The 25,694-nt window shown below is 38.1% G+C and overlaps 1 protein-coding gene and 1 long non-coding RNA gene across 5 annotated transcripts in view; one reads left to right on the forward strand and one right to left on the reverse strand.

The window, feature by feature from the left end:
• Positions 1 to 25,694, forward strand: part of si:ch211-127i16.2 (probable flavin-containing monoamine oxidase A) — a 105,296-nt gene that overhangs the window by 46,377 nt on the left and 33,225 nt on the right. For 3 of the 4 annotated variants that reach the window (XM_047372624.1, XM_047372625.1, XM_047372623.1), the window contains 2 exons: positions 652 to 752; positions 19,400 to 19,558. In XM_047372624.1, the coding sequence (XP_047228580.1) occupies positions 652 to 752; positions 19,400 to 19,558 (260 nt within the window). Of the gene's footprint in view, positions 1 to 651; positions 753 to 19,399; positions 19,559 to 23,282; positions 23,415 to 25,694 lie in introns of those variants that run through there. The other variant, XM_047372626.1, reaches the window with a different exon arrangement.
• On the reverse strand, positions 19,571 to 23,710 carry LOC124872531. The gene is made up of 3 exons (XR_007039316.1): positions 23,563 to 23,710; positions 22,155 to 22,208; positions 19,571 to 21,453 (listed from the first exon to the last, which is right to left on the reverse strand). It is a non-coding gene; the product is annotated as an uncharacterized LOC124872531 (long non-coding RNA).

Here is a 25,694-nt window from a genome sequence, read left to right on the forward strand (position 1 = left end):
GCTTTACACAAAAAAGAAAGTGTATGGTACAAACAAGAACGTTGTTTTCTAGCCTGTTCTTACTCTCTTTTGAGTTTCAGAACATCAGCAGTTTCATGGCAGTCTGAGCTTTTGAGAAAGGAGTCGTCTTTTAATCTTCAAAATAAAATCATTAATAGAAGAGAACATTGGCATATATTGGCGGACATTCAGAGATGACTACTCTATTCAGCATCGCATTTCTCATAGAAACAAAAACTTTTAAAAGGTTGACAAGGCTAAAACTACAAATCCAGTGAGAACATTTTGAAGGTGTCTTGGAGGAATTCAGCTCCTGTATGTGAAAGATCAGAACCAGTGTGCTCCAAAAAGTAAAGATTTACGCGGTTCAAAAATAACGACAGGATCATTGTGTGAACAAATAGGTGGTCTGGTCCAGCCGCAGCATGAAGAAACCCCAAAAGAGCAACAGGTAGTCTGCTGAATGAGTAAAGGTACCGATGACAACAGGACCTCAATTAAGACTTTGGAAAAAAACCAAAGACAAGCATACCAGCTAAAAATATTTTTTGCCATTCCATAAGCTTATTGTTAACTTTGCCATAATGATTAAAGCTGTTTAACATCTAGTTGCTTCATAAGAGTTATGTCCTGTTGTTGCTTGTCCTACAGCAAAGATCCAGTACCAGCCAGCGCTGCCCAGCATGAGAGAATTCCTCACCCAGAACATGCCTGTTGGCCATATGATGAAGTTTATTGTTACATATCAGACGGTGAGTACCAGCTGATAATTAAACCGTTTTTTAACCAGGTTTGGGTGGTAATGAGGTTATACCATATGCTGGGGTGTCAAAAAAAGTAAGAGGTTCACTTTGAATACTTTGGTTAAATCTGTCTTCCAATTTTATATTTAAAACATGTATATGTCAAAAAAAAGAACAAATACGTTTCTTTTATTATTAAATGGCACCAAAGTACCAACCTTAATCGTTTTTAAATTATTTTACTTTTTGTACATTAGTTTTCTCATACAGTAAAAATGTCACCTAACTCCAGTCATTTCTATACTGGCCACTTTAGAAATGCTCAAATTTAATGAAGTAATTATTTTTACGTGAAAATGTCCCTTAGTCTTAGTCTAAATGTTTGTGGAAGTAAAATATTAAAATCAGGGATGGCTCTTCGCACAGTAAAGGCAACTATTATCGTCAATAACATGGTTCTTCATTTCATTGTCTTTCATAGTTGGTATTCCTAGTAAAGTGTTTTAAGGTCTGTCCCTTCTGACCTGTCACCAGGCCAGGGGACTTAAGAGTAACTGAATAATCCTGAACATGTAAGGGATGTACTGATTTCCTTCTTATGCTGACCACAGTTTATTTCCTCAAATCCCAATTGGGATTTCAAAATTTGCTGAAATGGTCCCAAAGACTAAGTTTCAAGAAGTCTGGAGACGTACTGCTCACAGTGAACATCAGCCATCTTCCAGTCTGAGGTAAATGTGACCTCTGGCTTGCTTCTGTCCATGGTACTGAACAGTGAGGTTTGTTCTGAATATTTAATAAAACCAATACAGTAGAAAAAAGGTTCAGTGATGTTATTTGGGAAATGTGAAATGAGGCTTTGGTGTTCATTGATGATTTAAAAAATATATTTATAACTTTATATGAATTTCAGTATGAATAATGTAATGTACGAGTTGTACTTTAATGCACCATGGCCTTATCACTCTGCAGCAATAAAACGCTGTAGGAAGTGCAGTAGCCTGACAGCCAACAGTCATATTGTTTTACAACACATTTTAACACGGACAGATCTAGAGAACGCTGCAGGTTAAAAAACTACGTCAAACTCACCACAGCTGATCTAGTGTCAAAGAACTGCTGTCAACCCTCGTTGTGTTCAATAGAATCACTTCCAAAGCATCCACTGTCACCAATCTCCCTGTGCTGCAGCACATCAAACATCTGTATTTTATGGATGAACGGCAATACAGCTGATGTGGTGTAAAACAGGTGGGCTGCTTCCAGAAAGTGCACAGAGCTATGAAGGTCTGTGCACTTTCTGGAAGCAGCCTTGCTGTTATAGGTGTTGCATCCATTGGAGAGGCTGCAGACAATCTTTCATCACAGTCATCTGGGCTGTATCTGGGTTGATTATCAGTTTATGAGACTTTTAAAGTAAAAAATAAATACAAAAAATCACAGAGCAACCAGAGTTAGTTGGAAACAAAGTAGGGGCAGGTAATGCTACGCACAGTGTTGTCTGTAGAGAGGATCCTGTTAGCTGAATTAGAGGCTTCAGTCACAGCATCACTCATTGGAAGCAACACAGGCAGTCTAGAACGGTAAACAGCTTTGCATTTAAAACTACACAAACATTTTATTGTTGGCTTTCCACCTGTCATGTTTAGTTGAAACTGTCCCAAAATAATCCGAAATATTTCTTTTTCACCTGTAGGTAAAACCTAATTAGCAAAACCAAATGTAAACTAGCGGCATTGATTAAAGTGGATCTTGACTCATGTCACATCACTCTGTTAGCCAACACATTTCTTGAATGACTTGTTGATTTTGATGGGCTGTTAAGACACAACGATGCATTCACTGACAGAACGTGGCTTTGGAATTTTTATTACTTTATCTTTTGTGTTTTTGTTTTTTATTACACAAGAGATCTGAACATAGGAAGAGCCCAGGACCTACTGGTTCTGTGGTCCTTGTCATCTGGGCTTTTCTGAGTTGTTTAAAGTCATAATAACCTTAATATTTGTAAACTCATGAAGTAGAGGAGAATGATTTTAAAAATTGTTAAAATGTTGTCTTGCTCTTTATTCAGATATTTAGCAAACAAGAATAATTTTGCTAATACTACCCCACCTAAAACAGGAAAGGTTTAGTCTGATTTATTGTCACACAGTGAGCAGAAAAGTGGGTATCCTTTTATTCAGTCTAGGTAAATATCTGGTTTTAGCTGTTTGGTCTTATGGTTAAAGTATTTTTTTTAACGTTTCAGAATACCAGAATTATCTTTTCATTGTTCATTTTTCTCTGCTTTCCTTATTTAAAATTGTGATTAAATGTACTCAGATGTAAATGATGATATTTTATTCTGGGAGTCTAATAGTTACAGTTGCTTTGTTTATTTAATTTGTCTCTTATTGCAACAGCTTGAAAAATATGTGTTGCAACTATGTAAAAAAATGTATTTTCACAAACATTGCAGGAAGTTCTACTTGACCCAAAATAGTCACGTTTTACATAAGACAGCATATTGGAAATAAATGTGAGCTCCACATGGCTCCTTTATGTTGGTTGGGCTGCAAGTTTGCAATCAGTTTTTATTAATAATATTACGCTGAAATGTGGTTACAAGGCTCCCTAAAGTTAAATTCTTCATATACAAACACAGTTTTTACTAATTGCAGGAAGTTCTAGCAGTGGCAATAACAGAAATATAGACACATTTAGCAGAAACTGCAGCTTCAGACTGTAAATAAATGTGGAACTGAAGTCTTTGCACAGCATCTGTATTTTCTTTCATCTTCATTTTGTACTTTGCAACCATACAATTAATTACCAGAATGCTTCATGCACCTTGTTAGTAGATTAAATTTGCCAGCTGTAATGAATGTGGGATCATTAGTGCTCATGCAAACATTTATTAGATCTGCGCCTTGGTGGCACGACGGGACACATTTAGATTCACTCGCACACGTTAAATATTGTTCAATGATTGAGAGTATGATTTCTCTGATGCTCTCGTCCTCTTCCTATGTGTCTGCGTAGACTCAGCCATTTCATGCATTACTGACGAGCTCACTTTTATACTAATTACAGCTGTGTTCTGCAGCCTGGGGGGCAGATCTCACAGATCTTAAATTTAGGTCACAAAGGTGTATATAGTGTATATTCTCCCTTAGAGGATGAAAAATACACTGCTAACGGTAAAAAAAAAGAAAAAAACTAGAGCTTAGAAAGAAAAGTTTTAAATCAAGCTCAAATAATGATTAAAAAAGGAGCAGACATGGCCCCCTGCTTGCCTGACGACTGGACCACATCCGACATGACAGCAGCTTCCACGGTTCAATACACTGCTGCACGGTGCTTGTTTTGTTTCATTTCCCTTACCCTCCATGTTTTCTGTCACTCTCTGCTGCCTGGATGGTGAACATAGGGAGAATTTGCCATAACAATCTGTCAAGGGAAAGGAATTTAAGTTTCTGTATTGATCTATCTAACTTCAGCTAATGCCTCATCGCTGCTGTCTTCTGTAGTTTCGTATTAATTATGTAAGAAGATGCAAGCTACCTTAATGAACTGAACTTGAAAGTGCTCTTTAGAGTTTCAAGGAGTCACAAAACAATCGTATGTTCATTATGATACACTTACCTTTCTCCTACAGCGAACCCAGTCCTCTCTCTTTTACATATCTACTGATAAGCTGGTGTTGATTTAGCAGTTTGCTAATTAACTTAAGTCTCACCATTTTTTGCTATTGTATGTTTCATTTCTTGGTTGTAAATAACATGCAGCTTGAAGATAAGGACATATGTAGAGAACACACATTCCCTCCTTTCCAAGCCAAAGATTATTTGACTTAATAATGCTGGTCTGATACACTAATAAACAGATCTAAATTTACAGTCACACATGTATCTAAAAGTACAGCTCAAAAAATTAAAGCATTTAGAAAAAGTTGCATTTTTTCACTATTGTCAAAAAGTGAAACTTAAAAATTATATAGATTTTTTTTACACATAGAGTGAAATATTTGAATCAAGAGGATTGCCAAGCAAAATCCATTCAAGAGTTTAGGTGAGCTTCACATGAGTGGACTGAGGCTGGAGTAAGAGCATCAAGAGCCACTACGCACAGAGGAATCCTACATGTGGGCTACAAATCCATGTCAATCCAATCCTGAACCAACATCTTACCTGGGCTAAGGAGAAGAAGAACTGGACTGTTGCCAAGTGGTCCAAAGTAATCTTGTCAGATGAAAATAAAGTTTGCATTTTAGTTGGAAATCAAGGACCCAGAGTCTGGAAGAAAGGTGGGGAGGATTGGGGTCCATGTTGCTTGAAGTCCAGTGTGAAGTTTCCACAGTCGTTGATGGGCTATGAGCTGCCAGGTCATCTGCTGGTGTTGGTCCACGGTGTTTTCTTAAGTCCACATTCAATGAAGCCATCTAGCAGATATGGTCCTTGATTATATGCAAGTGTTGCAGGCAAACTAGCATACTGCCCCCTGTTGGAGTCATCCATTGGAATCAGACATCACAGCTCTGTCGTCACCGGGATTATAAATCTGCTGAAAAAAAAGTTTTGTTGCCATTCCCAGCGTGTCTCACGGGACGACGCAACGGAGGCGCATATCTGGAGAGACAAGAGCTCGCAGGCGAACTTTTGCTCCACAAGGCCATTCCAGGAAGAGCTTGAAAGCTGGAAATCTGTCTGATAGGAGAAGGTCAGAAGATTCACATACCGATCGAAGACCACGCCAACACCCGGCGCAGGTGAAAACCCATAGAGGTTTTATTTCCAAGGAGATGAGTTTTCTCCTTGTTAATTCGGTCAACTAAACAGTTCTTCATATTTTCCCCTCCTGGACAGATGAGAAGTTTACCATTTTTTTTCTTGAGGTGATTATGGACGCGTGACCCCCCCCCCCTTCCCACTCCCTCGTTTTTCTTCAGACCTGACCCAACTGGTGGAGAGAAGAAATCAACGTCAAAGTAATTTCGTTCCTTTCATATTAAACCGGATAGGTACATTTAGAGGTCTGGGCAGGATGAGGCATAGTGAAGGTGATTTAGAATCACCAGTAGTTAATCCAAGGTATCAACTGGTTGCATGCAATGCTGATTGAAGTGTTTTATGCTGAGCTGTGTTTTGATGTGTTGCGAAAGCGCTGCTGAATCGTGCGTGTTCATGTGTTGTCCGGCTGATCCCAAATCAGCCTGGAGTTAGAAGTTTTACTTTTAAAAGTTTTTCATTCAAAGCAACTGTGGTTTGGGCCTCAAGGTCTGAGCATTCCTTTGTTCCAGCTTTTATTGCTGGAGTTTTTTCCACTGGATTCCCGCCTCAGAGTTTTATGACTCTTTGTACAAGATTTGGGGCAATCAGCTGTACGACTAAAGGGGCGTGGTCCCACCGTTTTATCAGCTGATCGCTGCGATCGAGACATCAGCACCAGGAGGATTCTCTTTCCATTTAACCCACATTTTGTCCATAAACTGCTGGTTTGCTCTTCATAGACACTAAATGCGCATATATTTTTCTTTTATTATTATTGTTAGGTAGTCATTTTATCCCCTTTGTGTAGAATGGTGGTTGTTAGTTAGGTGAAGGTTTTTGGACCAGAATAATGGTATATCAGAATTATTTGGCTTCAATAAATCTTCATATATATAATTAAGAGAAGCATTTGTGTTTATTTCATGCAAGAGTGATTTATCTGTCAAAACAAAAAGGTTGAAGTTCCCCCACCTTTGATGAAGCGGTTGAATAAACTGTGACATTTTGTGGCTTTGGTTAATAATTTATCAATTATTAATGATGAATAGCTAATTGTAATTATTAAAGAGCTTTGATAATGATTTTTGGTTAAGAAATTATTTTTCTGAATTACAAATTTTAATTAGGATTTTTGATAAATATTAATTAATCAATAATCATAATTCTTACATATGTCAATGCCAGCTTTTTAAATGTTCTAAGCAGAGCAAAATCTGCTAATCTATAGGGCAGACACCTGGGTCAGCATTACTTAAGAGCTAAAAAAAGGCATCCACACTTCGCAGCACACTAATGTCATAGAGTGAATCCAGCTCTAATACCTCAACTATGGGCTGAACATCTCTTTTTATGGGCAAACAATATTTTGTACCCTTGAATTTAATTGGGTAAGCTTGTGAAATTATTGAGAAATTAGGGCTTGTGAACATATGTTCACAAAGGCAGATTTGGGGTCATCTGCCTTCTTAATATGCCTCTAAAGTTAAAATTGCATACAAAAATGAAATTGTGAATTTAACTAATTAAGTGGGTTTTTCTTTAATTAGCTATAATACAAGATAAATCGCACTGAACATATTTTAAAAAAAAAATTTCTGGCATGAGCAGTCATTTATGTCAGGAGCAGAGGCAAAATTAAGAGAGAGAGAAACTGGGTTATTATTTTAAAACAAATACAGAGAGAGAGGTCGCTATAAAACTGGGCTAATATAATTTTAAAACAAATGCAAAATGATTATGGAAATCACATTTCAAGTCAGCTTTTGCATTGTATGTAAGCAATTAACATGGCTAGCATTTGAAAAACGGCAGTCTCCTTGTGTGCTCTCCTGCAGTCGGATTGAACTGCAGACATGTCTGTGAATGGACAAAGAAAAAGCTAAATTCATGAACAACATCTTGCAGTAAATTATGATATAGCTATTGCAGCACTGCTAACATGCTACAAATAGTTAACACCAAGTCTGCTAGCATCAATAAGGACATATTTGTTTCACAGCCATCACTAGAGTCAACCTGATTGGCCATTCATTGAAGACTAGGGTAAAGCAATGTCCAATGACATCACAGCAAAAAGTGCCGATAATGCAGATTTCATATGCATCTTGTGTTTGTTTGGCTCGCCTCTATTTCAGGAGGGGGGAGGTAACATTATTGGTTTATGATTGAAAGAGATCTTTGAAATTTAAGAGAAAGAGCATTAACCCGGGGTTGAAGGAAGGTTTTTGAAAGATAAAAAATGTCTTTATTGGATTGAAGCAGAGTTTGAGGGAACTCACTGGTCATCTGCATGTTGGCAAAATAATATCTCTTATTGTATCAAATTCTGCTCTGTCATTTTTTTTTTACAATGATTTAGCTTCTGAATTTTTGTTTGTTCTGCTTTGATTTTTTTGTGCTTTATATTTTGAGCTTTTTCCTACAAGTATTTTGAAACCTGAAGATTTGTATCCTTTTCTCAAACATCTGAATGCAAAAGCAATGTTACCATTTCAGCTTTACTGCTAGAAATAATTTCTGTCAATTCTCAAATTAAATCTGTTGTAAAATTGTAGAATAACTACTATCACAGTTATAATAAAGTGCGAGCATAAAATATAAAAAACAATCCATTGACCTTGTACATTTACAAAAATAAATAATGTTATGGACTTACTTTCCATGTCCTATAATATGTCTCTAGGAACCTTTCGGGGTGAGTCTAAATGCAGTGCAGCTATATGACTTCTGATTTGCTGCAATTATTGCTCACTGTCCAATCACTTTTGAGGCATAACATCTGTGCCAACATGTACATTTGTAACTTCACAATGACATGCAGGGAAGTTTTACATGCAGGGTTTCTGTTTTTTTAACATATGATTACAGATACAACCTGCATTATTTTTTTCTACAGATGAACAAACTTTGTTTTCCATTTCTTTTTATTTCACAAGGTTACAATGATTGGTTTACAAATACATATTTTTGAGCCCAAGTTCAGAAAAACATGCAATGATATGTGCATTTTGTTTGTTCCTACTAGATATTTTTACTTTAAATGTGACTTTGCCTTTTTTCTATTTATTCTTTACTCATTCATACCTCATAATGTTTTATCTTGATCCAGAATTACTTGTACTGTAAAAATATAGTAATGTCCATTGATTTCAAATATATGCTTTTAAATCTTAAATTCTACCTGCTTTCAGGGCCTTGTTCTCACTATGACACTGAAAGGATGCTTACAGGCGCCACCGAGATTCTTAGTATGTGGCAGTGTTTCAGCACAGCTCTTGCTGTTTACCTTTATTTATTATAGACCATTTTCAGGGAGGTATTTCCGAACTGCGCTGGTGTTTTGACTGCAAACGGCTTGAGAGAAATGTGCTCGGGAGAATACAAGCAGCTCCATTAAAATGACATCAAGAACCACCAGCAGTCCCTGCTGATGTGATCGGAGGAGTGAGTTTAATGCACTAAACTGCCATCTTACCTTCCGTCTCCCTGGCGGGAACATTTCAGAGAGTGGTTAAGAATTACTCTCGTGTGAAAACCTATAACCATAGAAAATCACCGAGACACCATGATAACAGATGGCAGCAGAGTTCTCTAAAGGAGACCCCCGTTCAGTGTGCTGGAGCACATTTGCCCCATCATCTCAGCAAGCAAAAGGATTTTGCATTATCAGCATAAATATTTCAGTCTGCATTCTTGATTTGTTTTTTCCCCCCATTGGGTGCAATCTTTGAAGCATTGGCTTGTCCCTCTCACGATCTGAGTCCAGGAGGGGTTCTCAGGCTGGCTTAGACATCTGTGTCTTCAATTAGGCAAGGCAAGTTTATTTGTACAGCACATTTCAGCAACAAGACAATTCAAGGTGCTTTACATGATGAAAACATAAGAAAAGAAAACATAACGTACATTGGAGTGGCATAATAAAAGAAAGTAAAGACAAGTATGACTACAGAGTGAGGCTGGTGATGTTTCAGTTGAATAGTTTAAATAGAACAAACAGTCAAAGGCAACTCTTAATAAATGGGTTTAAAACCTTGATATAAAAGAACTCAGGGATTCAGCATTTTTGCGGTGTGGATGGTTGATACAACAACAACAAATCATGTTGTGGTGTCCGTTCTTAGATTTAGTGAGGACGTGGGCAGCAGCGTTCTGGATCAGCTGCATTTTTAGGCAGACCTGTGAAGACACTGTTGCAGTAATCAATTAAACTAAAAATAAACACATGGGTGAGTTTTTAGAAGTCCTTCTGAGACATTAGTCCTTTAATCCTGGTATTGTTCTAAAGGTGATAGAAGGCCGACCATGTGCCTCTGAAAGCACATAAAGACAATTATCGCTGGGTGTAACGATGGTCTGAGTCCATCGTTACACCCAGACGTCAGGCCTGATCAGTGGTTTGTAGCTGTAATAATGGAAACTGTGTTCAGACTCTTGATTGCTCCTCCTTTGGTCCAAAAATAATTATTTCAGTTTTGTTTTTATTCAACTGAAGAATATTATGGCATATCCATGAATCTAGCCAACGCTTGAATGGGATCATAGTCACCTGCTGACATTGTAATGTAGAGCTGTGTGTCATATTTTTTGATATTTGATTTCAATTCTGTATGATGTCTTTGTGAAGTCATGGTGCATGGTAATGGAAAACTGAGAAAAGTGAATTTATTCAGAGTGGGGATAAAAGACTCAATGGTAAGACTCATTGTAACTTATCTTGTTGTCTGTTATGATCTGACTTTGTGGGAGCATGTAGATTTTAAATAGGAGGGGTCCCAAGATGGAACCTTCAGGAACCCCACATGTGATTTTTGTCGACTCGTATGTAAAGTTACCTAATGACACAAAGAAGTCCATGTCCTTCTAGTAAGACCCAAATCAGTCAATGCTGTACCAGAAGGACTGACTAACAGTGTTGACCGTGGTCAACAATTTCCTGTGACAATACTCCCCCAGTGGTAGGTTATTTGCCAAGGCTGTGCTAGTAGCAATGGAATCCTCTTCATATAACTTAATCAGAATCACAATCAGAAAAGCTTTATTGCCAAGTACGTTTTTGGACATACAAGGAATTTGTTTTGGCGTAGTTGGTGCAATACAGTACAAATTAAACAGTATAAACATATCTACAATATAATATAAATATATGTGCACAGTTTTAAGTGAGTGAGAGTAAAAGTAGAGCAGTATAAGATGCAAGAGCAATACAACAGTGCAGGTGATCATTGTGCAAGTAAAGCAGGAGTCCAAGCTGAGCATTAATGTAACGCATAGAGTTACAGGTTACAGGTGTCCTGTCAGCAAAAAAGGGGGGGGTGTGGGGGAAAGGGAGAATGTCAGGGTGGTTTCCGGGCTTTGTTAACCAGGCTGGTGGCAGATGGGAAAAAACTGTTCTTGTGGTGTGAGGTTTTGGTCCGGATGGACCGCAGCCTCCTACCAGAGGGGAGAGTCTCAAAGAGTATGTGACCGGGGTGGGAGGGATCAGCCAGAATCTTCCCTGCCCGCTTCAGGGTCCTGGAGGTGTACAGTTCCTGGAGCGACAGTAGACTGCAGCCAATCACCTTCTCAGCAGACCGAATGACACGCTGCAGCCTGCCCTTATCCTTGGCTGTAGCAGCGGCGTACCAGATGGTGATGGAGGAGGTGAAGATGGACTCAATGATGGCTGTGTAGAAGGGCACCATCATAGTCTTTGGCAGGTTGAATTTCTTCAGCTGCCGCAGGAAGAACATCCTCTGCTGGGCTTTCTTGATGAGGGAGCTGATGTTTGGCTCCCACTTGAGATCCTGGGAGATGATGGTTCCCAGGAAGCGGAAAGATTCCACAGTGCCAATTGTGGAGTCACAGAGGGTGATGGGGGCAGGTGGGGCTGGGTTCTGCCTGAAGTCCACAACCATCTCCACTGTCTTTAGAGTGTTGAGCTCAAGGTTGTTCTGGCTGCACCAGTCCAACAGATGGTCCAACTCCCATCTGTACGCGGACTCGTCACCATCAGAGATGAGTCCGATCAGGGTGGTGTCGTCCGCAAACTTCAGAAGCTTGACAGACTGGTGACTGGAGGTGCAGCTGTTGGTGTACAGGGAAAAGAGCAGAGGAGAGAGAACACAGCCTTGGGGGGAACCGGTGCTGATGGTCAGGGAGTCAGAAACGTGCTTCCCCAGCCTCACGCGCTGCTTCCTGTCAGACAGGAAGTCAGTGATCCACCTGCAGGTGGAGTCAGGCACACTCAGCTGGGAGAGCTTCTCCTGGAGCAGAGCTGGGACGATGGTGTTGAAGGCAGAGCTGAAATCCACAAACAGGATCCTGGCGTAGGTTCCTGTGGAGTCCAGGTGCCGGAGGATGAAGTGAAGGGCTAGGTTGACTGCATCATCTACAGACCTGTTGGCTCTGTAGGCAAACTGCAGGGGGTCCAGGAGGGGGTCGGTGATGTCTTTTAGGTGTGAGAGCACAAGGCGCTCAAATCTGAATCTGAACATAAAAAAGGATCCTATGATGCAAAATCCAGAGACAGGCACTTGGTATAGCGACTGAAAAATCACTGGCAAGTTTGCAGACCACTTTTGGTGAATTTCATATCCCATGCTTTTCGCTCACAGTTACTCCTCCATTCGAACTTAATTCAAGTAGTAGTTAAATATAGTCAAATTTAATAAATTAGAATATGTGTCCCAAAGAGGATTGTTTATCAGATTAAGAGTTTTTTTTTTTTAAATGACAACTTTTAAGCATTTATAAAACATATCTTTGAAAAGCCCACATTTCTGCAATAAAACTTTTTTTTTTTACTGGTCTGATGTAATATTCCAATCTTAAATGAATCTTAAATGACAGCTATTTTCATTAGCATGTTATTAAGGACACAACATCAACAATCAACTTTCATATTCCAGTTGATTGTGATTTGTTTCATTTTATGCCTGTAAATATAATGTAAACAGCAACTGTTAGCATACTTTTATTCATGTTAATTAACAAAAAAACGACAGTTTTTCTGTTTTTATTCCTGTGACATATTTTAATAGAAATGCTTTTCTATTTTCTTTGCTTGTTAAGAATTGAAAATTATATAAAAGGAAACATACTTGTATGCCTCAGTCTAAACATTATGGTTATGGCTATAAAAACATTGTTGTTGTAATGGTAAGATATTTTAAATTAAGAAACAAAATATATACATGTTTCCAAGATGTTACACTTATGATCTATAACTGATACTCAACATATTGGAAGACATTACAATGGGTATTGTTAACTAAAAGATAAAGTGAGGAAATATTTGTGAGTATATCTGAAGGTAAAGCTCGTACCCCTTTGCTTTCTACAGATTCCATGAGATTTCTCAGTCTTTAAGGGCAAGAAACTGTGGCCCCTCGCCCTCCTACTGCACCACAAAATATGTTGGGATGCATCGGCCATTAAAATGCCTAGTTTTATATTTTCTCATTTATTAACTTTGGTATCATTGTTGATCTGCCTTAACAACACTGCTTTTGTGGCCTGGTGGAAATAAAACTAATGTTCCTACACACCTGCCTGCAATCTCTTCAGCCCTCTTCAGCCAGCTGACAAGGTGGGCTGCATTTCTCCAGTGAATAAAAATGACGCTGGAAAATATGTTGCTTTAATCGAATAAACCTCCTTCCTACACAAATGTTAACAACACAATTTCTGCTACTACGTCCTTCAGTAATTTACTGACAACATAATGGAATTTGAACATGATTGACTACTTTACAGTTACATCTAAAATATTGTAATATTATAGAAAAGGTCTGTTTTGTCACTCATTTCAGAAAGCAAAACTCATATATAATATAGTCATTACATAGAGTGAAACAATTTAAGCCTTTATTTCTTTTAAGTGTGATGACTATGGCTTACAGATAATGAAAACCTAAAATTCAGTGTTTCAGAAAATTACAATATTACAGAAGACCATTAAAAAAGGATATTTTAGCTGAAATGCTAGGCCACTGAAAATCATGATTATTACTATGCTCTCAGTACTTGGTTGGGGCTCCTTTTACATGAATTACTGCATCAATGCCGCGTGGCTTGGAAATCAGCCTGTGGTTCTGCTGAAGTGCAGTGGAAGCCCAGTTTGCTTTGATAACGGCCTTTAGGCGATCTGCATTGTTGGGTCTGGTGTCTCCTCTTCCTCTTGACAATACATCATAGGTTCTCCATAGGGTTCAGGTCAGGCCAGTTCACTGGGCACTCAAGCACAGTAACACTATGGTCATTAAAGCAGCTTTTGGTACCTTTGGCAGTGTGGAGGGGTGTCGAGTCATGCTGGAAAAGGAAATCAGCATCTCCATAAAGCTTGTCTGACGTAAACAGGAAGTGGTCTAAAATGTCCCGCATGTTACCTGCAGAGCTGAGTAACATGCTAAGGAAGTAATTTGGCCATTTGAATAAGCTGTGTTAGAGCAAGGACACATTATACCTGCAGGACATGAGCCCTTGAGGACTGGAGCTGGACTAGAGGCTCTGGAAACCTTTGGAGGTATTTTGAGTTCATTAACTGATTAGGATGTGACACAATGAGTTTCCAATATTTAACTTTAAAAAAAATGAAAACTTAGCAAAATGTAACATAAAATATGACATAAAAACTGATACACAGTCATGGTCAAGATATTTGGCCCTCACAGAAAGAGAGTAGGTGGCTTAAACAAGTTTTATTTGCCTATTTTTATGTTTCTGCGCTGTAAACATAGGATAATGAATAGGATTTCATTAGTAAATGCAAAACATTTTCGGAGATCAAATTGTTAGATTGGACGCTTCTTCAGAATTTCTCCAATTTTTTCTTGCAGGCTGGATATCAGTGTCTGGATCAAATCCTTACAATGACACATTTTGGGCTTTTTAGTGCTCGGCTTTAGGTACATCTGAAGTGTCTAATCTTTGAGCCATTTTGCCTGGTGTAATCAGATCATCACTAACGCGTCTGCTGAGTTGTTGGGAGAAGTTGGGGTTGGAGAATGTTTGATCCCACCCTTTATCTATTGCAGTGTTTCTGGGCAGAATTGGGAGAAAATCCAGTCCCTTGGATGAGAAGCACCTAGTTTCTTTGACAAATGTCCTTCTTTGCTGCTCTTGTTTTGTATGCAAATGCACTCACACCCCCATGCTGCCATTGTTGGTAGAGCTCTGTACTGATAGCAGTACATTTCTCTTTCCAAAGGAAAGGGTCTTGGTGCTCACTGGAAACTGTTGGCATTGTTGAGCAAGCTCTGCACTGGTCGTACCATGATACTCTCCCAGGCGGAAAAGTGATGTTGACTGGACATTCTTGGGTGTCCTGAAGCCTTTTTGGTGTTGCTGAACCTCTCAATTTGAAGTTCTCATTGAGCCAAAAAAAATGTCCCTTGAGCTGAAGGTTCATCCTTAACAGCGTTTTTTCCAGCCTACGAAGTCCTTGTCATGCAAAGTAATGATGAATACAGACTTTACTGTGGAGGTAACTATTTCTACATAAAAGAAAATGAGCACATCCGTCCCTTTTTATCAGTTTTTCTGTTTAGCTGGTTCTCTTCCCTTTTTGTCTCCTAATTTGAAGAATAGTGATGGAAACTGGACTTTTTCACAGCTTTGCTTGTGTTAATGATAGGACTATATTAAAAGGAAGTTAGCCTATCAATGTGTGCAAAGTCAAAAGCCAAGAAAAATGAGATTCTGAACTCATGTGTAAAAAGGGCCCCTACTATGTGCCAAAGCAAATGCACTCTCATAGCTGGCAAAAATACAGATGTTTATATAATTATAACTGGAATGTAATAAGGCCTAAATAATGTAATCTAATGTGGTATTTGGTTCAAACTCAAAACAGTTTGTTCTGCCCAAAAGCCTTTGTTGTTGGTACATTTACGGCTCTCATTATTATATGAAGTTGCCAGCAGGCTACAAATAGCATATGCAAGGGAGCCAAATTCTTATTTTTTCATGAGACATTTGTACAACATTTGCTGGGTCTGCTGAAAGATGTAGACATGATCCTTTCAGACAAACACACTGACTAATTAAGCTGACAGGTTGACACCATCCCGCCCCCAAACAGCTCAGAGGGCTGCCACTCATCTGGATCAGCCTCATCAGTTGTTTTATAAAGACCTTCTGCTTCTTCGCAACTCAGTCCTGTTGTTTCATGTCAACTTACTTCTACCAGGTTCCTCCCATCGCCTCTATTCTGCCATAGTGTTGCACCGCCTTTGGAATATGGTACCAAATTCTGGTGTTCTCTGTTACCGTTCTGTAAAAATGGCTAAAGATTAGCGTTTTTCTTTTGTTTGGGGATAGATTAAAGGGGACATATCATGCTTTTAAATCCTTCCTTTTCCTATTTAAATCATTCAGACATGGTCTGTATAAAGTGGAACTGCAATGCTATGGTTTGAATTTGTCGTTATTGTAGCTCCTTAGGTGTTCATTTTACTCATTTTTAAACTTCCTTTTTGACCGCCTCGTTTTGCTGTGGTCTCTTTAAATACAAATGAGGCACTTCACACCCCGCCTACCTCCAGGCTGCGGAGCCGTACAAGCCAAACAAGATTCCATTACTATACTTGCCCTCGATAAATATAAACAAAGTCCAAAAAACAAGAAGTATATACAAAATCATTGCACCAACAATGTGCTACGTTTGCTAATGCATGAGAACAACAGCACTAAAACTAATATTAGAAGCTGTAAGCTATCAAATCCAACAAACAACAGCGTTGGTGGATTAACATGCTTGTGCTGAGCTAAAATCATCTAAATCAGGTGTGTTAAAGCATGGAAACGCCCTAGTAGGCTACATGAAAAATGTAAATTATTAAACAATAGCAGAGAACAGATAAGGAATTCACAGTAGTAACAAAAGCTGTAATTTCATTACTAATGTTACTGACAATATTTTTACACAAAGATACCTTTTAAAATGATAAGGCTACCACAAATTGAATGAACACAACTTTTAAAGAAACCCCAACATAGTTAAGGAGTTAGCTAACGTTGGCATCAAGAACATCACTGAATGCAGTTGGATCATGTGTTTCCCAAGGCAAAAAGGACAACCCAACAGATTACAAAACTTTGTTGAGCCTGGGGGATGGTGTAATGACTGGTGTGGGTTATATCACCCGACAACACGAGTGGAAATGTTAAATTATTATTAGTTCACTGTTCCAAGAAGATTCATTTTGAATGTCTGAAGATGTCTGAAACTCAATTTCCAGCTGGGGAACTTGTTTCTTCCTGTTGTTCACAACGCAAAATAAAGCCTGTTCAAAAGCAAATCTGGCTGCGCAATCTGAGTTTTTTACCGTTCTTCACCGTTTGAGTTATTTTTTTTATGTTTTCTGTTTTGACTTTTTTCAGATTTCAGAAGATTACCATCAAGCTAAGATTATTAATTGTCAGACATCTGACAGCAAAGCAGTTTTCCCAATGCAACAGTCATCATAAATAGAAAGTACACACTGTTTCAAATAAAGGTTCTACATGACGGGAAATAATAAAAATCAAGTATTTAGGAAGACACAACAGATCCAAAACTGTCATCATTTAATAGGATGAAGTTGAAAAGCTATGTATAAAAAAAGGTAATTTATCATTAGCTTATTATGGTTCGCAAACATTTGTTGCTGCACAAATGTCGTAAGGGCCCACCAGATTTTTCTCAATCAGTGTGATGTCTGGACTTTGACTGGGTCGTCAAGTCTTTTCTTCTTCTGCCATTCTGTTGTTGATTTAAAGCTGTATTTGGGATTGTCTTATTAACAACCCAGTTTAGGTCAAGCTTCAACTGTTGGACAGATGTCTTCACATTTAACTCTAGAATACTTCAGTATACAATGCTCCAGTCCAGCAACCTCCCAAAACCCCTGCTTTTATATAGGTGGTCAAACTGAGGAGGAGAGATTAATATATATGGAAACAGCAGCAGCCACTTAAGGTTAAATATAAATTAAAACCTGGTAAAGAAGATCTATTTTTTTATTGTTCTGAAATGTAAAACCCTCGAACTGAAAGAGGGCATAATTTCTTTAACCATTACTCGGCGAGCAGTGATGGTTATTTGCAACAGCAGAGCAAATATGGTGCTGTCATCTTAATGTTTGAAGTACCTGGATATGGGCTAAGGCAGTTGTTTGTGTATAATGTTTACAGGAAGGGACTTAGAACACAGCCTTGTGGTACATCTGTATTGATGAGATGTGGTAGAGCTGAATCTGACGAAGCCTGAGGTCTGTCGCTGAGAAAATTGTGTATGAAGTGAATAAGAGGAGATGAGATATGGAGACTGTGAAGTTCACTGGTTACCAGATGTTGTGGAATTGTATTAAAAGCAGAAATTTAATCTTTGAAGTTCACTCTAGCAAAGTGTCCTGTAGTGTCTACGTGTGGAATAACGCTATGAAGAAAGCCCACCCCTGCATCCTACATCCTCCTTTCATCCCTATATGCAAATTGGTAAAAGTCCTACTGTGGTCTGACGACTGGGAGGGGAATATTCAGTACCATTTTCTCCAGAAACATAGTATTTATGGAAGTGAATGCTATCAGTTGATAATGGTTGAGTTCAGATGGGCAGGGTTTTTAAAGAACTGGGATGAAGCAGAGATAGGTTCTGTGCCACACCACATGGGCAGTGATTGAGATCACTCTCTATCTCTCTCTCCTTTTTTTCTTTTGTTTCAAGGCAGAATGGAAAATTTTGAAGTCTTCAATTTCGTGTTATTTTTATGAAAAAAATTTCAAAGTTCAGAATTGTATAAACAACAGAGGTTACTCTGCTTAGAGAGCTCCATGATCATTGGTATTGTTTGCTCTTCTTTTTTGCACTTCCAGTGTAAACCCTGTCGTGATTTCCTGTGTTGTTTCATATAAATATGGGGAATAAATCTGTTACAGCTGCCAACATCCCAGCCAAACAAAAAATAATCAACCCCTTGTCATGCATGCGTTATTCCAGCGTGAGATTGGCTGACTACATCAACGCTTCTGAATTCAGAAACATATTTTGTTCACAAAATTAACCAAGGAATAAGTATGTGTACAAGTCACTCATTGGAAAACATGACATTTTGATGCTGCTGTGTTTTTATTGTAATATCTAAAAAAAACACACAGTCACATGGTGCATTCAGTGATGGATTTATTATTATAGCAGCTGGGAACCTTGCAAAACTGTTCAAACCCTTTGTAATTTCTGTCATGTTACAATGTTTTATAGGGATTTTATGTGATAGACCAACACACATTATCCAACACTTTGAACATTTTACAGAGCACTGTTCAGTCCATCATTTGACAATGTATAGCACAACTGCAAACCGCAAACCCCATCAAGATATGGCTGTCCACATAAACGAACATGCTGGGCAGTGAGAGAATTAATCAAAGAAGCAGCCCAGGGGGCTTTGGTATTTGTGGAGGAGCAGCAGAGATCCACAGCTCAGGTGGGATAATTTGGTGGCATTACAGTTATTAGAAAACACCAATGAATAGGTTTAGAAATGTAGTGACTAAACAAGCAGTCACTGACTAGTGGCCCCTGGCCCCTTTTAGTAAGATCATTGGCTGAACCACAACTTCCTAATCATCAGGGGAAAAAAAACAATTATTGTATAACACCTCTGGAAAATAAAATACTGCAGTAAATACAGCAGAAATTGCAATAAATGAAACAAACCAATACAAATTACCAGAAATATTGCCCATCAAAATCTGGACCCCACACTGTCTGATTAAAACAATTCAGCAAATTTACTTAAAGTTCCTCTGCTGAAAATCAAATCTAGTTTTTATTAATTTTGTTCTCCAAAAGTCATTTGGTTTTAAATGTTTACTTGAATTTAACGTTAACTTTGCATCATAACTTGTGGCTGATGGAGCTGGAATGTCTCTGTTTTCCTGCAGGCTTTTTGGAAAGAGAAGGGCTTCTCCGGGGAAATCGTGGCAGGGTCGTCCACCCATTGTCCGTTCTGTGTCACCTTTGACGCCACCAGCCCACGTGGGAGCCCGGCTCTGGTGGGCTTTATTTCTGGCCAGCAGGCTACTCTTTGGAGTACGAAAGAGGTAAAGGGAATATGTGCTGAGACCATTCTAATCAAGTTATTATAAACCTGTGTTTATCTAATCAGAGTTCTCATCCTGCATTAAGCAGTTGCTCTTTAGACTTGTTTGATATTTGATCTCAATTCAGTATGATCTCATGTGAAGTCATGGTGCATTCTAATGGGAGAAATAAGCAAAGGTATATGTATTCAGAGTGGGGATAAAAGACTTAAATATTAGGCAGGGACAACAGGTCATTAAAACTAAAATGTTTTTAGACATTAATTTCTTTTGGCTTTAAAAAACAAGCTAGATTAGCATTACACAGTGGTTTATTCCATTTTGAGTGCATGTTGAGGGTTTGTGCAGATTTTCATTGTGTGTGGAGACAGAGGCAGAGTATTGTGTTTTGTCATAATAACAATATTACTTGAGTGCAGCATTAAGAAAATTGCATCCAGGACTGAGGTGGATGGAGGAGGGAAGGTGCTGCCAGCTCACAATGGCTATTACTTAATAAAATGTAGTAGATAAAGGCATTTTTAAGTGGTCCAAAACAAAAACAATGTGGAGGGCATTTATGTCTGAGTGCCCTTTGCAATGGACATCTGGTGCTTTTAGTTCATTAGGTGTTAATTGGCTGGAAAATGACAATGAGGCTTTTTGTTTGCTCCTGATGCGAAGTGAAATAAAAGTTATATTAAGGACATTGATGGAGATAGTGCTGCCATTACCTTTGTGTACAGTATTTGTTTTCTTGTCATACAAAGTACTTCCAGCTCAGTTTTCATGTTTAGCTGGCTCTCCTCCCTAGATAAAGCCAATGATAGGGTTATTGTTACCATTAACTTTTGTATAATGTTTCTTTCAAAGTAGAAAGACTACCTGATTCAGTTTGTTTTGTGTTTAGCTTTGTCGTTTTCCTGAATGAAGCAAGTGATGAAGCTATTGCTGCTACTGACTGTATGTATTTTTGTTTTGTTTAGCAGGGTCCCTCTCTGAGATAGTGCGTTTCACTTAACTTTTTCTGCCCGTAAATTGTGTACTGTGTTTCTCATTAACTAGAAAGTACACCTAGCTTAGTGCTTTTGTGTTTGGTTATGTCTCTTTCCTGGATGGAGCCACTACTGGAGATATTACATTCCATTATCTGCATATTCATTGTTTTTTTTTTGTCTATAGAAAGTATTCCTTGCTAAGTGCTTTTGTATTTAGCTCTCTTTCTTTCCCGGATGAAGCCATTGGTTTAACTATTAGTGTGATTAACTATTTTTCCTCACAAAAAGTATTCCTGGCTCAGTGTGCCTATGTTTAACCTTGCCTCATGAAGTCACAGATGTAGCTATTGCTGCCACTAACCTTTTGTACTAATTCAATCTGACTGTATTATAAGTTATACTGAACCGGATTAAACCGGATATAAATCCTACTATAGGTTTTGATGTATTGGAATGAATTGGATTGATTTAAATTTCTTTGTTTCTGCTTGTCTTTTAAAGTGCATTGATGCAATATTGGTACTTTGAAGGTTAACTGAATTGAATTAAAGATAATTGTGATTATAGCTACAGGATTTTCAAATGTATTGTAATACATGAAGAGAAAGTCATTGCAAATCTGATGGCTGAAAATGAAAAGCATATTTTGCAAGTGTGGTTAATTTCTTGGGAATTGTTCTATCAGCTTTGATTTTTGGATAAGTACAAACTTAAAATTTTCAAACAGCTGTAAGTCTTTTACATTTTCACCAGTACCCTTTTTGCACACACAGCCTACATGAAAATCATTCTTTTGCTTTTCCATTTCTTTTTTTAATCTCACAGAAGAAGAAAACTTTATTGTCTCTGGAGTTGGTTTACAATGTAGGTTGTTTCCCGGACTTGCTCCAAAGCTCTGCAGCTGTAGTGGCTGTCACCCTGCAGAGAAGAGCAGCAAAAGGTCCTTAATAATTAACCTCCGCTTGCAGCTCCACTTCTAAACACAGGGAAAATGTGGTAGCATGTGATGTGAGTGGGCATAATGGTTACATTATGCACAGTATGTGCTGTTTCAATATAAAGCAGTTGTTTATGGGATATAAAATTTTTCATTTGGACTATCATGCCCTAGGTTAATTCTCGCTGTTGGAGTTTTAGATTGCTGAATGTTGGTCTGCTCTTTTGGAGTTAAAAAAAACCCCTAATTGGTGTTATCTTTAACCAAATTAGAACAAATTACAATGGTAATTCAGAGGTGTTTTGAAGTCATTTTTATACAATATATCCTGTATGGCAACTTGAGTTTGAGATTGTGACTCGAGTAGCACCTAAATCGCTAAAAAAAGTCAACAGACTTGTGCCCTAAAGACTTGAGACTTGACTTGGACTCCTGGTCTGAGATTCGAGTATTGGCAGCAGTTTTTATTTGGTAATGAAGAGTGAAAACAAGCTGGTATGTGAGCTACAGATGACAGCTGCTGTGAATGTTTAACTGTGAAAGCATGAGCTTTCAAAGTAAAACAGTGACTCGTGAATTATAGGTTGTCAATGGCTCATAATGATGATGATTAATGTCTTTCCAAATGAACGCTGTATTAAATGATTTTGGATTGTTTGAAAAGGAAATAAACGTAACTTACCACCAACGTTATCTCGCTGTTAAGATAGCAGCGACATTTCAAAGACACTTCTGGCTGAAAATATGAAAATAAAAGACTTTCTGTCGTGTTCATTGAGTAATTTAACTCTCTTTCTGTTACTTAATACTTTTGGGTCATAATTATAATAATACATTTGAACAACTTTCAAAACAATATAAACTAGCCTTTAGCAGATATTGGATGGTAAAAATGTTAAATGATTAAAAGACAACTGTTAATTATCTTTCATTCTTTTAATATTTATTATCAAATGTTCATGTGATAATTTAGGCCTAAGGACGAACAGTACAGGTTTGAAATCCTAGCCTACAACAATGCCGGATGAGAGGTGTACTAGATGTTGTGGATTTAATGGGAACATGTTTATTTTAGTTTTTAGAGATTTGAGACTTTACTCTGAGCTAGGGTGAAAGACTTGTGGCTTGACTTGGTCTTGCCCCTTAAAGACTTTACACTTGACTTGGACTTGGTCGCCAGTATCTTTGTTTCAAGGTAATTTTCTTCTTCTTCTATTAAAATATGTTGTTTTTATCTTTTGAAACATCAAGTAGAAAATAATATGGTAGTAATTATTTAATTATAATCAGTAACTCAGCAATCAAACAATCAAATCTGAGACAAATTGTTCTAAAAATGGGTGACTGGTTTCTGTCAAAGCACCTCTCTGGCTCTGAGCAGAGCAGTGAAATAATAACATGGTAACCACAAATGCAGAGGGTATATTTTTGCTTTGGTGACTATTATATATTGTATTTTCTCTTGTCTTTCCCATTTTCAGTAGTAGCTAAAGAAGTGGGCCTCATGAATGCCATATTATAAGTAACTCTTACCTTTAACAGGGAAACAGGAAGTTGGATTACTAATTAAACGTTTGTTGATGCTCTGATTAACTTTAAGAAAGGAAGTAAAATGCCTCTGTAAGATTTATTTTTTGTAGTTTTTTGTGTTTCCAATAAATGTACCACCAGTAAATAAAGCTTGTTGTGGTTACCAGGGATATCAATACCTGCAGAGTAGCGGTATTTTTTTTAAGGGTAAACTGCATTATACTTTTGCATTTCTGCTTTCCTACCTAGAAAACATTATATTTTTATTTTTATTTTACAGGCCTATGACTCAGTACTGCAGAGCCCTTCTAACATCTTCTTCTGTATCCTTTGCTCAATTAATGAGGTGTGAGGTGACCTGCGTTTAACAAAACAAGGTCTAATCATGTTCAATTTAAATCAGTGTTCCTTAAATGCTTCACACTGCAGCATTATGTAAACCCTCTTATATTTTTCTATTTCAATAAATATTTACTTGTAATGCAATTTAAAATGTCGTATGAACTTCTGATTCCCCCGTCCAGAGGCTGTGAGTTAAAAAATAAAAACACAAGGGGTACCTGGGTTTAGTTTTCTAGTTCTGCTTTTCTTTCTCCAAGAGCGTAGAGGTGTTGTGGAATCTTCTTATCAAAGTGGATAGAAGTTGACTCACAAGAAGAGAAAATCCGGACTTTGTCTTTATAAGTTTTATTCAAAGGCATTAAGCGTTTGAAGACCCTGACACTGAGGTTAGTCAGTGAAACAGAGCCACGAACACCATTTACACACAGTATTTATACCAGAACATGACAGTGTTATCTCAACTTGAAAGAGTCTGTGTTTTATGACCCTAGACCCTTCTCGGGTTCAGAGGTGACAAAGTTATCTAGGAACAAACCATCAGCTCTTCCCGAGACATCACCCTAACAAATGGGTTTTAACCATTAAACTTCTGATAATGGCTTTTACAGTCTCCTCCTCTAACACAGATGTTCAGAGGAGTGAGGTAAACCAAAGGTCATTCACTTTGGAACACTTACTGCAAGAATTTCCATCACACTCCCCCCTTGTGATTACAAGACAATCATATATAAAAAAAAAAATCTAGCAAACCATCACCCAGAAAGACAATCAAAAGAAAAGGAAAAAAATAAGAAAAGGAAAGAACATATATATATATATCAAATGTCGCAGAGCCATGGCCCCCACTAAGATCGACGGTACGCAAACCACTAGGAAAACGAAACTGAAATAACCAGGACAGCAACACCGCAAAAGAATAAACCACCAAAACTCTATGTATAACACTAAAATGCTGAACATCAGTAGTAACTCCCCAAATAATTTAGAGCCATCACATCATTATAGCATTTTAAGCAACATAAAATCCATTGCTATCCATACAATCTGTCATCTCAATGAAAAAAGTGTGCTTTCCTCCTATGTAATACTAATATCTGGATCTTCAATCGGATTTCTATTACCCCGAATTCTATAAAGAGTTCCTTTAGTAGCACATATTAAATTAGTCTCACTTGAAAATCTACTAACATTTCTGCTTTCCCTTACAGTATAATGCCTCACCCAAGGAAAAATGACCTCCACCAACCGGTTATCTGGAAAGAAAGTAGCTAGGGTATAAGCAGTATCAATAGGAACAGGTACCAAAAATGGTTGATCATTAATAGCATATGGAATCAAACAACAAACATAGCAACCATAATTTCTTATCTTCCTCACAGTTTGATGCATCAGTTGCCACCAGACATTATCAGTATGATCACGGTAGTCAGGAAAGTCAGGAAAGTGATGAATCTCTCTTCGAATCCGCTGATGAGTATTATTGGCGTAATTACTCATTATCTTTGCTGTACCTTTTCCCAAAATGAACACAAGAGTAATAAAATACTTGCAATACCAATCATTAGCATCAGAACAGAACATCTTCCATTTAACTGCATCGTAACCTTGAAGTGGAATGTCCTTTCTTCTGGTACTGAAAACAAACAGTTTTTTTCCAAAGAAAACTTAAAAATCCTGCTGCCTCTCCTGAGTGGCTTCTGCGCTCCAAGCTGCCCTGGTACCAGTCTGGTACAGGTGGGCGGTCGTAGGCAGCTCCTCCAGAAATATGTTTAGAAACAGGAACTCTAACCTGCTGGAAGTTAGGGTTCCATAGTCCAACTAAACAACGGTGGAAATGAACACATTCAAATTTGTAATAATAACATAATGATAGATATCAAGCAATAAACATGAAAGTTAGATAAAAGCATCCGAGATTTCCTCCTTACAGTCAGTTTCGCTGTCAAAGTGGGAGAAAAGAATTTGGCTGACCCTCGCTGTCCAGGCAAAGGAGCCTAGTAGCCACCAAATATTAAGAAGGAGAATAAGCATCATGGCGCATGTTTGACTGTCTCTCTGTTGCAGATGTCGCCTGTCCATCATCCAGAGAAAGGTTATGTGCAAATGTGTAGAGGTCTTCCCTGTATGTTTCCTATGTGTCTCTCACTGTGGTGTGTGTAGTGAGGCAAATTACCTTATGATTTCTTTCTAACTTTCAGGCAATGCAATGGCCTTAAGTAGATTCGGAAATAACGTTGCACTGCCCAAGGGATTATTGTGCCCTTGTAAGAACAGTGTTCTTCAACCACCTCTTCAATCACTCGCCAGTGATCAGCTTACAGTTCTTTGTCTTGTGGTGGTCTGCTGTCCT

Source organism: Girardinichthys multiradiatus, chromosome 8 (assembly GCF_021462225.1).
Source record: "Girardinichthys multiradiatus isolate DD_20200921_A chromosome 8, DD_fGirMul_XY1, whole genome shotgun sequence".
Lineage (NCBI taxonomy): Eukaryota > Metazoa > Chordata > Actinopteri > Cyprinodontiformes > Goodeidae > Girardinichthys > Girardinichthys multiradiatus.